The sequence below is a fragment of the Zootoca vivipara genome, chromosome 6 (genome assembly GCF_965207765.1).
Source record: "Zootoca vivipara chromosome 6, rZooViv2.hap1.1, whole genome shotgun sequence".
Lineage (NCBI taxonomy): Eukaryota > Metazoa > Chordata > Lepidosauria > Squamata > Lacertidae > Zootoca > Zootoca vivipara.
This window is the reverse complement of record NC_142589.1, coordinates 67,695,844-67,708,821: the sequence shown is the minus strand read 5'-3', so window position 1 is coordinate 67,708,821 and position 12,978 is coordinate 67,695,844. Positions and strand designations below refer to the sequence as shown.

Here is a 12,978-nt window from a genome sequence, read left to right as displayed (position 1 = left end):
TTTTGTGTGATAGAAGAGCGCTCCAGTAGTGCAATATCCCCTGTCTCGCATTGGGAGTAGAGGTTTAGGGAGACTTTTTTTTTAAAAAAAGGAGGAATGTTTGCTAGAAGGGGACAATGCACAGCCTTCAGAGAATTAAATGGAGATAGTCAAATGTACCATTAAATAACGCCATGGTGACATATAGGACAAAGCTTTAATCATGGCTAAAGTAATTTACTTTATCAGACTAGGAGAACAGCACAAGACAGCACATTTTCAGGCAAGAATGGACTAATTTCATTGATTATTGTAGGAGATATGGATGGTTACCCACTCACTGCATGTTATGAATTCTCCATGTTTTGATGTAAGGAAGGCTATGTTACTCTGGGCTACTTGCTGTACAATATATAGTGAAATTTCTATTACATAAACTTGTAGGTATGATCTCAACATGACTAAGTGTATGATACTTTCCTTTGTATCTACTACTTTTTCCAAGCTATGTACCTCACAATAGAAATGGAATAAAAAACCTTTTCTAAATATGATGGTGGGGGACATATTAACAAAGCCAAAGATATTCAGTGGTTCTGCTCTGACTTCATTAGATATTACCCAGTGTAATTAAATGCTGGAAAAATTCAGTATTTCTGCAGCCTTTTCTTACAGCCTTGTGTAGTGTCTGTTTGTCCTACAACTTAGTTTTTGGAAAGCGAAAGAACTCTAGTTGTAGTGATCCCAACTGAAATCTTAGAAATGTAGGAATTTATATAACAGTAATAATAAGAATAGTTTATATTACTTGTACCCTGCCCATCAAACTGAGTTGTCCCAGCCACTCTGGGCGGCCTCCAACAGAATATAAAGAACACACAACACACCAGACTTTAAAAGCTTCCCAAGAGAAGGCTGCCTTCAGATGTCTACGGAAGGTTGTATAATTGTTATCTCTTTCTCCAACATAGGATTCCCATAATGCTTTACTTAAATTTGGAGACAACAGCCTCGAAACACTGGCTGACATTTCAAAGGAAGGTGTATGGAAGAATCCAGTTCTCTTAAATATTATATCACAGCAGCCTGTAGAAGCAGAAGAAGGTAAGATCTTGAGACTTGTACCTTAAATGAGAATTCCATTACGGCATCACTGTTATGATGTGAGCAGTGTTATGATGTGAGCAGTAGCTAGTCTTTCACACTGAAACATTTTGCTCCTAAAGAACTGAGCAAGATGATAAGTGTTCATCAACTGCTGCTGTGAAGAGCATGCAGAGCTTTACCATGAATCCTGAGATGTCATTTTCACTCTTCCAGTCCTATAGCATTCCCTTATCTGCTACGGTAGCTTGCCTTGGCCTAGATTCTAGGGTGAAGAAAAGTACTTAGGCCAAGAATTTCACTCTATTGGAGTCCGACCTAGACATCAGGATGGAAGGGAATGGTTTTTGAGTCAATCTAACAGTAGCATCTAAAACATCTCTGGCAGTTTTTGTCCAACTCTATCTTTAAGAAGCTGCAGGAAACAGCATACTTTATTCTCCTTAAACAGCTTATTCCAAAGGAAGCTGCCTTTACAATATATGTGTTCTTAATATGTAACCTACATCTACCACTTCCATTATAAAGTGTCTGTATCTGTAAAGCTTGCTTACTATTGCAGCAACAGCAAACATACTCAAGGATATATTGCTACTTTGTGTTCTATCTCTCTGTTTAAACTCTGCAACTCTTGGAAAGGCCAGAACCATGTGGGCCCTGCTCACTTTGTAAGGATTAGCAGTGCCTGTTGCCTTTCAGGTGTCACTAGAACAGCACAGAATGGAGAAAAAGCATTTTGTATGCATTGAGAGTGTATTTCTATTGAAGATGTGCAATTGGCCCCTTCAAGAAGAATGGCTAATCATTCTTTACTCTCAAAGAATACTTTATATTGTGTTGCTAGATCCTAAACCAGTTGTTTTTGTTCTGCATGTATTTTAGGGAAGGTAGAAGAGTGTTGAGTAGGATACTGTAAGCCAGTCATTGCCAACCTGGTGCCCTCCAGATGTTTTGGCCTACCACTCTATTTACCCCAGCCAGCTTGGCTGTGCTAGCTGGTGAGAGTTGTAGTCCAGAGGTAAACAGATGGTGCTCGCAGATGTAAAGCATTACTTCACTCAAGTGGAGCTGTAAAGAAAGGGAGATCAGCTCATAAATTGATACAGTTGAGTAAAACTGAATCAGAGCACCGGCTTCTTGTTCGTTCTTTCCCAACACTGTGTCCTACTCCTTTTATTACATATGGCTGTCATTCGTTATCTGCTGTGAAACTGCTCATATAATAAGATTTGAGGGTTTTATCCAAAGAACCACAAAGCACAGAGAGAAAATATTTTTCAGCTGTTCCAGGAACTCTTGCGCAAGAGCGGAAGACTTCTCACAGTGCTGCACCACAATGTGTTTGATTGCATTATAGTATGAGAAGCAAAAGCAGAATCTTGTGGCATATTAGCCTTTTTTATGGCACAAACTATATCACAAACTACATCACATAAAAACATGAGGAATATTGAATTAGGAAAATACTGATTGTAGCATATAGTCTTTAGTGCAGGCTGTAAAAGAAGCCTTTGGAGTCTGAAGAACTTCTGGGTTTTCTCATACAGTGCTGCGAACAGGAAATGTTTACCACTAGTGTAAGAGCACATTTTAGATCCAGCCTTTAGATCGTTGGGATGTTTTCCTGAAAGAATGTTGTTAATAGAGTTGAGGAATTCCCAGGTATTTATGCCACACTCCCTTGCTTATGATGGGTCATTCACAAATTACTGTTTCTATGTAGAACTGCAAACTCAAACCCACCATAGATCATTTCCAACTGTTTTCATTACAGGCTACAACCATTTTAGGTTCGTCCAATTGATGCGCAGTTGCCAATGCGCAGGTTACTTTTGGACCTGGAAGAGGGCAGAATGGGGGCAGGGCAGGGCTTATATATGCTCAGGGCAGAAACAGAAGCCCCGTGTGAAATGGTCACCGCCTTTACTTGGGGATAAATGTGAGGCAAGATGAGTCCTTTGTTTTGTTGGGAGTCTTTGCCTCAACCAAAAACTTTCTCTCCTTGCACCTCCCCCCCAATGGATATGTGGTTTAAATTCTAAAAAGTTTCAGGAATTCTAGAACAGAAGGCCATGAAATAGGCTGCTAGATGCTGTTTAGCTTCAGCTAAAATCTCGTGATAAATAGTGTGTGCAAAAATATTTTCCACTTCTTTTCCAGTCAACAAACTGATTAAACAAGAAGGACCAGTCTTTATGCAGATGAGAATAAAATATTTGATGAAAACAAACCGCCTTCGGCAAGCTGCTTCCTTGTCCAAACTGTGCAAAGAGTCCACAGAAATTTCAAATACATTGCCATTTCTCCAAGCTTACATCACATGCTTGTGTTCCATGCTTCCAACTGAAGAATCTATCAAAGAGGTGAGTGGGCAAGCTCTGATCTTGGTGGTGTTACCTGTTAATTGCCTTTTAATTGTGCTTTGTATTTCTAAAATGTATTGGTCTGGAAGTAGCTTTGGAACTACTGTTGTGGTAAAAAGTGATATATAAATATTAATAATAAAGCCAAGATATTTGCTGCGGAGAGAGGGGGATCTCTTATAGAGCAGAGGATTCACCTCTAGAAGTCTGCCTCTGCTGAGACAAAGTAACATTGTTAATGGATATTTAAAATCCTGTTCAAAGCAGCTTATAACAGTTAAAACCCCACAGTGAGTGAACAATAGAAAGACAATTTTAAAAACAAGCCATTAAAAATTAAACACTGTAATTCAGGCCAATAAAGCAGCACAATATAAGATCTGAACTGCACTGTTTTTAGGTGCTTTTAGCACTTCAAGTAGCAAGAGTTCGGCTATGCCTTTGTTGACAATATGGACGTTAACACAGCTACTGTAGTGGCACAAACTATCGATTGCAGAAGGATAGAGAAGTCTTCCTGAAAGTACCTTTGTGTTTGCAAAGTGGTCTTGAATGAAACTATTTACAATAGAATTCTTCTGGATTTTTGTTTTTGAAAGATTGCAAAGGTGGACTGCAAAGAGGTCCTGGAAATGATATGTAATCTGGAAGCTGAAGGTCAAGATAGTACTGCATTCATTCTTTGTACAACTTACCTCACTCAGCAGCTTCAAAATGGAAATGTGTACTGCTCTTGGTAAGTCCATATATTATTTTCACATTGGCCATCAAAGTAATTCACATTAAAGAGAATGTTTCATTCTATGTGAATGAAATTTATTTCTTAAAAACAAAGTATTTACATTCGTTAAACAACAAGCATTACAATTGTGAGTACATCTCTTCCATTTTTCAAGAACCTCTAGAGCACTTCTTGAACAAACTAATGCTAGACACAGAAAATCCTTCAAACTACAATGTGGAGAATCCAGAATGAGCAGTAGGGGGCATTTGAAACGATAATTTAAAAACATGGTTTGCCTCTTAGCCAGAAGTGGAAGCCAGTGATGATCTCTACTTTCAGGGCTTTCTGCTCTCCTCCACCTTGATCATTCAAGTTTGGAGGTTTGCCTGAATGCAGGCAATTATATGAAGCATATATTCCAAAAGCAGTCCTGTGTTGTTGTTTTTACCTTTAATTTATTCCTTACCTAAATTAATGCTCAAAATTAATGTCATCTTAGAAATAGGCTAACTGTCAGAAATGTTGATGCTTGGAAGCATGCTTGACAAGGATTTACAGATGTTAAATATTCCCCCCCCCCAAAAAAAATCAGGAATGGTTAAAAGGTTAGATTGGGTATAAAATAGAAGATATTGTTGTTAGAACAGTGTTTGATGAGGGTTGAAAAATAAATCCTCGAAGAGAGGGTTGTTTCTATCTCAAGACCATGGGGAGCCATCTGGACTCCAGCTGCCATCATCCCTAGCCAGGAAGGAAGGGAGCTGGAGACCAGTAACAACCAGAGGTAACTGTGTCAGCTATCACAGCTCAGGACCCCCATTTCAGGTCAAGTATGAGACATGGGGGGGGGGAGAAGAGAGATGAGACCTCAGAGGTGCACTGAAAGTCATTTATTTGGCTTCTCTTAGTTGTATGACTTGCTAAAGAAATTAGTCTTTGTATAACTTTTCAGATGATCTCTTTCCTTTTTTCTTATCTTGGCCTTCCTAGTTTCTCAGTATTGCTTCTAATGAGTTGCTTTCAGACATCTCCCCTGCCCCATACTTTTATTCTGCTAGCAGAAGCAATTTCTATGTCTTGCCCCAATAGCTCAGTATAGCCTAATCCAATATCATACATTATTTGACTCCTGTCAGTTGTCATTTAATATTCTGGAGCCCTGAAAGTGCTACAATATGTCTACTATATGCTGTGGTGTTGGGCATTATGTATGAAGCATTATGTATGAAGTCATAGTTTTCTTCCCATGCACTAGCATTCTGCACGTTCATGTTTAAACCATTGTTAAGCTTGACTACTGGATCTCTAACTAAGCATTTGTCCTAAACTTTCTCCGTAGGGAACTGACTTTATTTTGGAGCAAACTACAAAAAAGAATTGACCCATCTTTAGATTCCTTTCTGGAGCGCTGCCGGCAGTTTGGCATCATTGCTAGGACACTGCAACACTTGTTCTTCCTAATTAGAGTCATACAAGCTGAAGTAAGTGCCTGTTTGGGAAGCAGTTTATCACAGAATTAACCTATGTACTTTCAGCAAATAACAAAAATTCAGTAGCATTTGGGTGCATTCTGTTGTTGGCTACCCTGGAAAGACACAATTGATGGCCACCTTGTGTCATTCTGATGGCTAGGCACATGACAAGTTGAACACCTGAACTTCACAGCAGCAAGTCAGACTAGATCTCTGGCCTTCTCACTTGCACTTTTCTTCCCTTTCACTTCTTGCTTCAGCCAAGTACATTTCTCGCCCTTTATGTCTGCTTCCTGTTGGAGTTGCCACTGATTCAGGCTGCCTATTTTCTGTTTTAGATAAGGAGTACTTGCATAGCCGAATTTCCTATCTTCCAAGGCTTCACATTCTAGTCCTTAGAGGACATTGGCACACAGTAGATTCAACTCTGCTTTTACTCTATTGCTGTATTGATGTTGCTCTTTTTCTGTACTACTGATGTTTCTTCAGCGCCTTTATCTAAAAGACAAAGGAAGCAATTCAGCAGCAAAACTTTTGAGTCGAAATAGGAAGTGATAAGACATAGTACAGAAGCAAAGAAGTTGAAAAATCCTTGCCATTGTGCAACGGAAGACAATCTACAAGTAGATATCTTGATCTGATGCAGTTTACACACACACACACACACACTCACACACTCATATCTCTATACAGTCTTACCTTGGAAGTTGAATGGAATCTGTTCTGGAATTCCGCTTGACTTCCAAAACACTTCGGAAACCAAGGCTGGCTTCTGACTGGCTGCAGGATCTTCGGACGTTCGGGTTCTAAAGAACGTACACAAACTGGAACAATCACTTCCGGGTTTGCGACGTTTGGGAGCCAAAATGTTCGACTTGCAAGGCGTTTGATTTCCAAGGTACGACAGATACATAAATTTGCTTCAGAATTCCAAGTATACTTAGTTCCTAAAAACTTGGGAATGGCTTTCACAAAATTGTGTGTAATTGATGCCACAAAGTGGCTTACATGTTTCAAACCACTCAAAAAGAAGCTTGATGGGAGCTGTGGTCCAAAACATCTGCAGGGCCCTAAGTTGGCAAATTCTACTCTGGCAATGCCTAACAAGCTGGTAAAAAGAATCACCACTGTAGTAGAGTGGGTACAATATCAGAGAAGGGCACAGAGACCCATGTCCAAATCCCTACTAATCAGTTAAGCTTAGCTGGTGACTTAGGGTCAGTCATTATTTCTTAGCCTAATCTACCTTACAGAGTTGTTGTGAAGATAATATGTGTGCCAGTGAACTCCATGGCAGAATTAAGTAACCTTTTTATTATTTTGTTGCCTTTTTTAATTTTAAGAAAGTAAATCACAGTATGTTTTGGGGGGTAAAACATTGAAGTTGATTGAAATAAGAAATGCCAGAGTATGTATCTACAGGTGAAACTTGGAAAATTAGATATCATCGAAAAGTGCATTTGTTTATTAACAGGTGAAACCAATATATGAGATAGATGCATGACATGCAAAACAAGATATGTCAAGCCTTTATTTGTTGCAATTGTAATTATTTGTCGTTAGGCGGGTCAATTATAAATGGAATGTAATTAATAAAATGTAATAGCAGTGTTTATTTTTGTATTATTGTAACTATTTGTTTTATTACTGTGGAATTTCCAAAAGAAAGCATTTGTAAAAATAAAAATAAAAATAAAAAATAATAAGTTGCATTACTGAAATAAATGTACTTTTTGACAATATTCTAATTTTCTGAGTTTCACCTGTATATATAGCCCTCTAATCCAGGCGTGGAGAACCTGTGGCCATCCTAATGTTTCTGAATTACAATTCTCACCATCCCTGGCCATTGGCCATGTTTACTGGGGTTAATGGGAATGGGAGTCCAGCAACATCTGGAGGGCCACGGGTTACTCAAATCTGTAATCGCTTTGTGATCGAGAGGGATAGCTCAGTCGGTAGAGTGTGAGACTTATCTCAGATTTGTGGGTTTGAGCCCCAAATTGGGCAGATGACCGTTGTCCCTTCCAACTCTTAGAGTTTTATGAAAACTTATCCATATATCTTGTCCAGTTTTTCAGTTGTGTTTCCTTTGTCTTTAAGAGATGTCCCTGGGGGCTAAATTAAAATCTGACTTGCGCTCTCTTCTTTCCCATAGGCAGAAGAAGCAGGCCTTATTGTGTCTGTTTTGTTATGTGTGAGAGCCCTGCAGCTCCGATCAAATGAAAATGATGGCATGAAGACCTCTGTATGCAAAACAATTGCATGCCTTCTGCCGGAAGACCTCGAAGTAAGAAGAGCATGCCAGCTCACTGAATACTTACTTGAGCCAAGCGAGGAAAGATACAGTCTACTAGAAGAGCTCTACCTGCAGCCAGATCAAAAATTGGATGAAGAAAATGCGGCAGTTCCAAATTCCCTCCGTTGTGAGCTGCTGTTGGCTTTAAAGGCATATTGGCCATTTGATCCAGAATTCTGGGACTGGAAAACTCTGAAGCGACACTGTCTCAAATTGTTAGGAAAAGAAGTTTCTGAGTCAGAGGATGATCTGAGTTGCAATGAGATGTTCAATGAAACTGAACTGTTGGATGGTCTCCTAAGCGATTGTGAAGATAATAATTTTGAAGGTCAAGATATAATAAATCAACCTAAAGAGAGAGTGAGAGTTAAAAAGCCCATTGGGTCCTCAGAAAGGTACCAGAGGTGGCTTCAGTACAAATTTTTCTGTGTTATTTGCAAAAGGGAATGCATAGAGGCCAGAATACTTCACCATTCTAAGATGCATATGGAAGATGGCATTTATACATGCCCAGTGTGTATAAAAAAGTTCAAGAGGAAAGATGTCTTTGTGACGCATGTGATGGAACATGTAAAAATGCCTCCGAGTAAAAAATACCGTAGTAAGAAGAAGTTGCTGTTGAAGAAAGAGAGGCTGGCAAAGAGCAGTCTAGCCAGAATTGCTTCTGTAGGCCTTGGAGAAAACCAGCCACTCAAAATAACACAGTGTGAACAACCCAGACTCAACACGCAGGATTACGTCACGTTTAGTAAGCTAGAAAACTGCCACTTGCAGGACAGGGACCTGTACCCATGCCCAGGCACGGATTGCTCCAAAGTGTTTAAGCAATTCAAGTACTTAAGTGTTCACTTGAAAGCAGAACACCAAAACAATGATCCAAATGCAATGCACTACCTGGACATGAAAAACAGGCGTGAGAAGTGTTCATACTGCAGGCGGCATTTTGTTTCAGCATTCCATCTACAGGAGCATGAACAAGTGCACAGTGGCCCTCAGCCGTACATGTGTGTGTCAGTGGGCTGCTATGCTAGGTTTGGATCAGTGAATGAGCTGCTCCATCACAAGCAACAGCACAACGATCTGCGTTATAAATGTGAGCTCAGTGGTTGTAACATTGTTTTCAGTGACTTGGGGCAGCTCTACCACCATGAAGCCCAGCATTTTAGGGATGCTTCCTTCGCATGCAAATTTAGTGGCTGTAAAAAATTCTACTATTCCAAAACTGAGTTTACAAATCACCTGTCGATGCATATTTCAAATGGTGAAATAAAGGAGATACAGATTAAGCATGAAGAAAATGTTTCTGGGGACAGTCTTAATTGCCTTTCAGATTCAGAAGTGTTTGAACAAAAAGGTCCTTCTGATCTGCATGAGAGTCTTAATTTGCCTTCAGGATCTACAAATTCAGAGGGAATCCAGCAGGTTAAGCAAGAATCTACGAATTCAGAGGAAACCCAGCAAGTTAAACAAGAAGCTATATCTGATGGAGAGGTGGATGGCAAAAGTAATGGCAGTTTAGGAAGCAATATTGCATGCCTAGCCAGTGAGACACAGTTGACACCTTTGACTGAAGCAGTAGACTGTGGCCAGGCAAATCCTGGGAGTGACTTACCCCGTGAGAAAGTCTTCCTTCCATCCAATTTGAGAGAGCGGTATTCGAATGTGGCTGTATATTTTGATGGGAAAAGATTTACCTGTGGCTTTGAAGACTGTGGATCAACGTACAAAAATTCAAAGGGCATGCAAAAACATCTTCGAAGGGCTCATCCTTACCATTTCAAACCTAGGAGGAAGCTAGATCTGAAAACTAATGATATTACTCAGTACAGTGATAGTCATAATATTGATGGAGATACTAGTCCAGAGCTCATATATCATTCATGTAGAAATACAGACTCTCCAGGCATTATAGATTGTAATACAAGTTCTAATAGCAAATGCTATTTAAATGAAGAATTTTATCCTTCTTCTCCAGAAACTTCCTATTTTGAACCTTCTAAAGTGTCCAGTTCAGAAGATGCAATGTTGGAACTTCTCCTGGGCTTGAAGCATTTAAGTTTAAAAAATTCCAGTGGTCATATTGGAAATTCTTCCAGGTTGTCACAGTCTCCAAACTCTGAAGATGAATCTACCTCAGACTATTTCCCTGAAGAGCAGCAAGGCAAACTACCAAAACAATACCTTACCCAGTTGGCAGCCAAACCATTTTTCTGTGAGCGTCAAGGTTGCACATGTGAATTTGTGACCAGGGAAGCGTTGTTGACGCATTATGTTCGAAAACACAATTATTCAAAGGAGATGGTGCTTCAGTTGAACATGTTTCGACATCGGTATTCCCCCTTTAAATGTCATATTTGCCAAAGATCATTTACAAGAAAAACACATCTTAGAGTCCATTATAGAAACAAACACAAACTTGGCAATATGACAGCAGCTCAGAAATTACTTGGTAGTGAGAGTTTTGAGGATCTGGATGAGAGTGCTGAGGATATACTGAATGATACCATGTCTGATTTCTATGCCAATACAGAGGAAGAACTTGATGACCAAGCTAATCTGGCTGAAGACGAGCAGTGTCATCCAAAGAAAGAGGAGCTTAGTTCTGAAACAGATCTGGAGTCTGGTGAAGAAGCAGAAAGCTGTGTAACTGGCAAGCAGATGAAACTGTCTGCTCTGGAAAGCCACCGGAAAGGACTAGAAGCAAGAGAGGGGAGGGGAAGTAAAAGAACAGTTGCCAAAGGAAATTTATGCTACATCTTGCATAAATACCACAAGCCGTTCCATTGTATTCATAAAAATTGCAATTCTGCATTTACTAATCAGAAAGGTTTGATTCGGCACTACAGAACGGTGCATCAGTATAACAAAGAGCAGCTCTGCCTAGAAAAAGACAAAGCGAGAACAAAGAGGGAACTTGCCAAATGTAAAAAAATATTTGTTTGCAAACATAAGGCGTGCAGCAAACGCTTCTTGTGTTCTAAATCGCTTGCTAAGCATTGCAGTGACTTTCATGGCCTGGAGCATGTAGAGGATTCCAAAGTGCTTTCTGAAACAGAATCCGTGAGATTTCCTTGTCACCATCCCCAGTGTCCTGCTGCATTTTATTCCTTCCACAAACTGAAGCATCACCTGATGGAAGAGCATGCTAAGGAGGAGGAAATAAATAAAGAGATTGAAATTCATTGTGACCTTAATGGTTGCAACAGAGTTTTCACAACTTACAGCCGCTATTCTCAACATGTATATTTTCGACACAGTGATTATGATGGGGTCTCGGAAGCTGCCAAAGAAAAACCGGCCCACCTTAAAGATGGACAGGAGCAAAGGTGCTTGAAAGATAAGTGTCTCAGGCATGAAGAGAGGGTGAAAAAGAAACGGATCCATGAGAAATCTGAGAAGAATAATAAAAGCAAAGGAAAGCAATTATATGACTTCAGAACAAGGGAGGAAGCCCTGCAAATGTGCAGAGACAACTGCAATCAGACACAGTATCCTTGCATGGTTCGGGGGTGTCCCTCTGTAGTAAAACTGGAAAGCAGTATTGTGAGACACTATAAGCGTACCCATCAGATGACCAGTATTTATATAGAACAACAGTATGAGGAGCTTGTACTATGTGTCGAATGTGGTACTGTGATAAATGACCTCTGCTTAGAAGAAAGTCAGGGTTCAAATAAAGAGGCAAACAGTGACTCTAAGCAGGAAGTTACAGTGCACCCTGCATATCAGCATGAAAATGAAGGGCATTGTGTTCCAAACTCGGTCTGCAATCATGATGATAAAAGCAGTAAAAACGGCAGCTCTTGTGGGAGTGACAAGGCCCAGGAGGCTGGTGTCTCTTTGTATACAGGCACTTTAAAACATATCCACAATCCAAAAACCAGGTGTTTTGTAGAATGTAGTCGATTGGAGTCACCTCGGTGTAAAGCAGACAACTTGCCTGGAAGTGATGGAAGAGAAAATCCCTCCTACTGTGTGAGGTCAGGTGTACAGTTACCAAGGGAGAAAGATGTAAATGACTGGCAGTGTGCATCAGCACAGCAGAACATTAAAAACCCTCCTCCCCTTTCTGCTACAAAAGATAAAATGCAGAAGCAATCTGCGCCAAAGCCGTTTGATTTAAAGTCCTTCAAACCAATGGGGTTTGAGTCTTCGTTTTTAAAATTCATTCAAGAAAGTGAGGAACGAGATGACGATGACGACTCTGAGGATGAATGGGAGCCGGCTGGCAGATATGAATTGGGTATGGTGGTACAAAAAGAGAAAGACTTCAAAAGGGATGACACACGGGGCAAGACTGCGTATGAAACTGTCCCGGCAGCAGCTGTGTCCAAGAAGAACAGTGGCTCCAGAGCTCATGGGCAGCTGAGAGGGATGCAGCCTCTCTTATCCACGGACTCTCCCTCGATCCCTTCCCTGGAAAATCTGAGGGCCATATTGGACAAGGCGTTAACAAATTGTGGGGACAATGCCTTAAAACAACTTCATTATTTGCGACCAGTAGTTGTTATTGAAAGACGTACATTATCCTCGCCCTTCATAGACTTTTTCCCAACAAAAAAAACAGATCACCTTTGTGTGGAAAGTTCATAAATTGTTGTGTTTAATTTAAAAAATAGAGAAGGGGGGGGGAGAGACTTCCTCCACTTCGGGGGGGGGGATGCTAATTGGTTCAGTGCACATGGTGTTGAAGTTAGATTAGGCTGTTCAATTCCATGAATGTATGACATCTGTCTACAGTATTGGCTGAGTTAATATAGCTCCCCTGTTAAATTAAGAGAGAGAGAACAGATATTTTGGTGCTAATTAACAGAAAATGGAGGGGGGGCTTCCTCTTACAGAGTAAACGTGCATGATTGTATATGGAACAAATACTTAGGGTACCAAGGGGGCGAGGGAGGGGGGAGGGAGGGAGGATGGAACTTCTTACTTGACTTGAATGTGCACCTCAGGGTGCTTTGTGTAACATATTGTACACTACAGCATCTTATATTTTTTGAGTTATGAGTTTCAATAAAAATGAATTTTTTTCACCCA

At 40.2% G+C, this 12,978-nt stretch overlaps 1 protein-coding gene across 1 annotated transcript in view; it reads left to right on the top strand.

Annotated features, from left to right (window-relative positions):
• RLF (RLF zinc finger) overlaps positions 1 to 12,978 on the top strand; it is a 27,433-nt gene extending 14,455 nt beyond the window's left edge. The window contains exons 4-8 of the mRNA XM_035119430.3: positions 951 to 1,083; positions 3,244 to 3,446; positions 4,046 to 4,182; positions 5,510 to 5,651; positions 7,801 to 12,978. Coding sequence (XP_034975321.1) covers positions 951 to 1,083; positions 3,244 to 3,446; positions 4,046 to 4,182; positions 5,510 to 5,651; positions 7,801 to 12,534 — 5,349 coding nt within the window. The 3' untranslated portion in view covers positions 12,535 to 12,978. The remainder of the gene's footprint in view (positions 1 to 950; positions 1,084 to 3,243; positions 3,447 to 4,045; positions 4,183 to 5,509; positions 5,652 to 7,800) is intronic.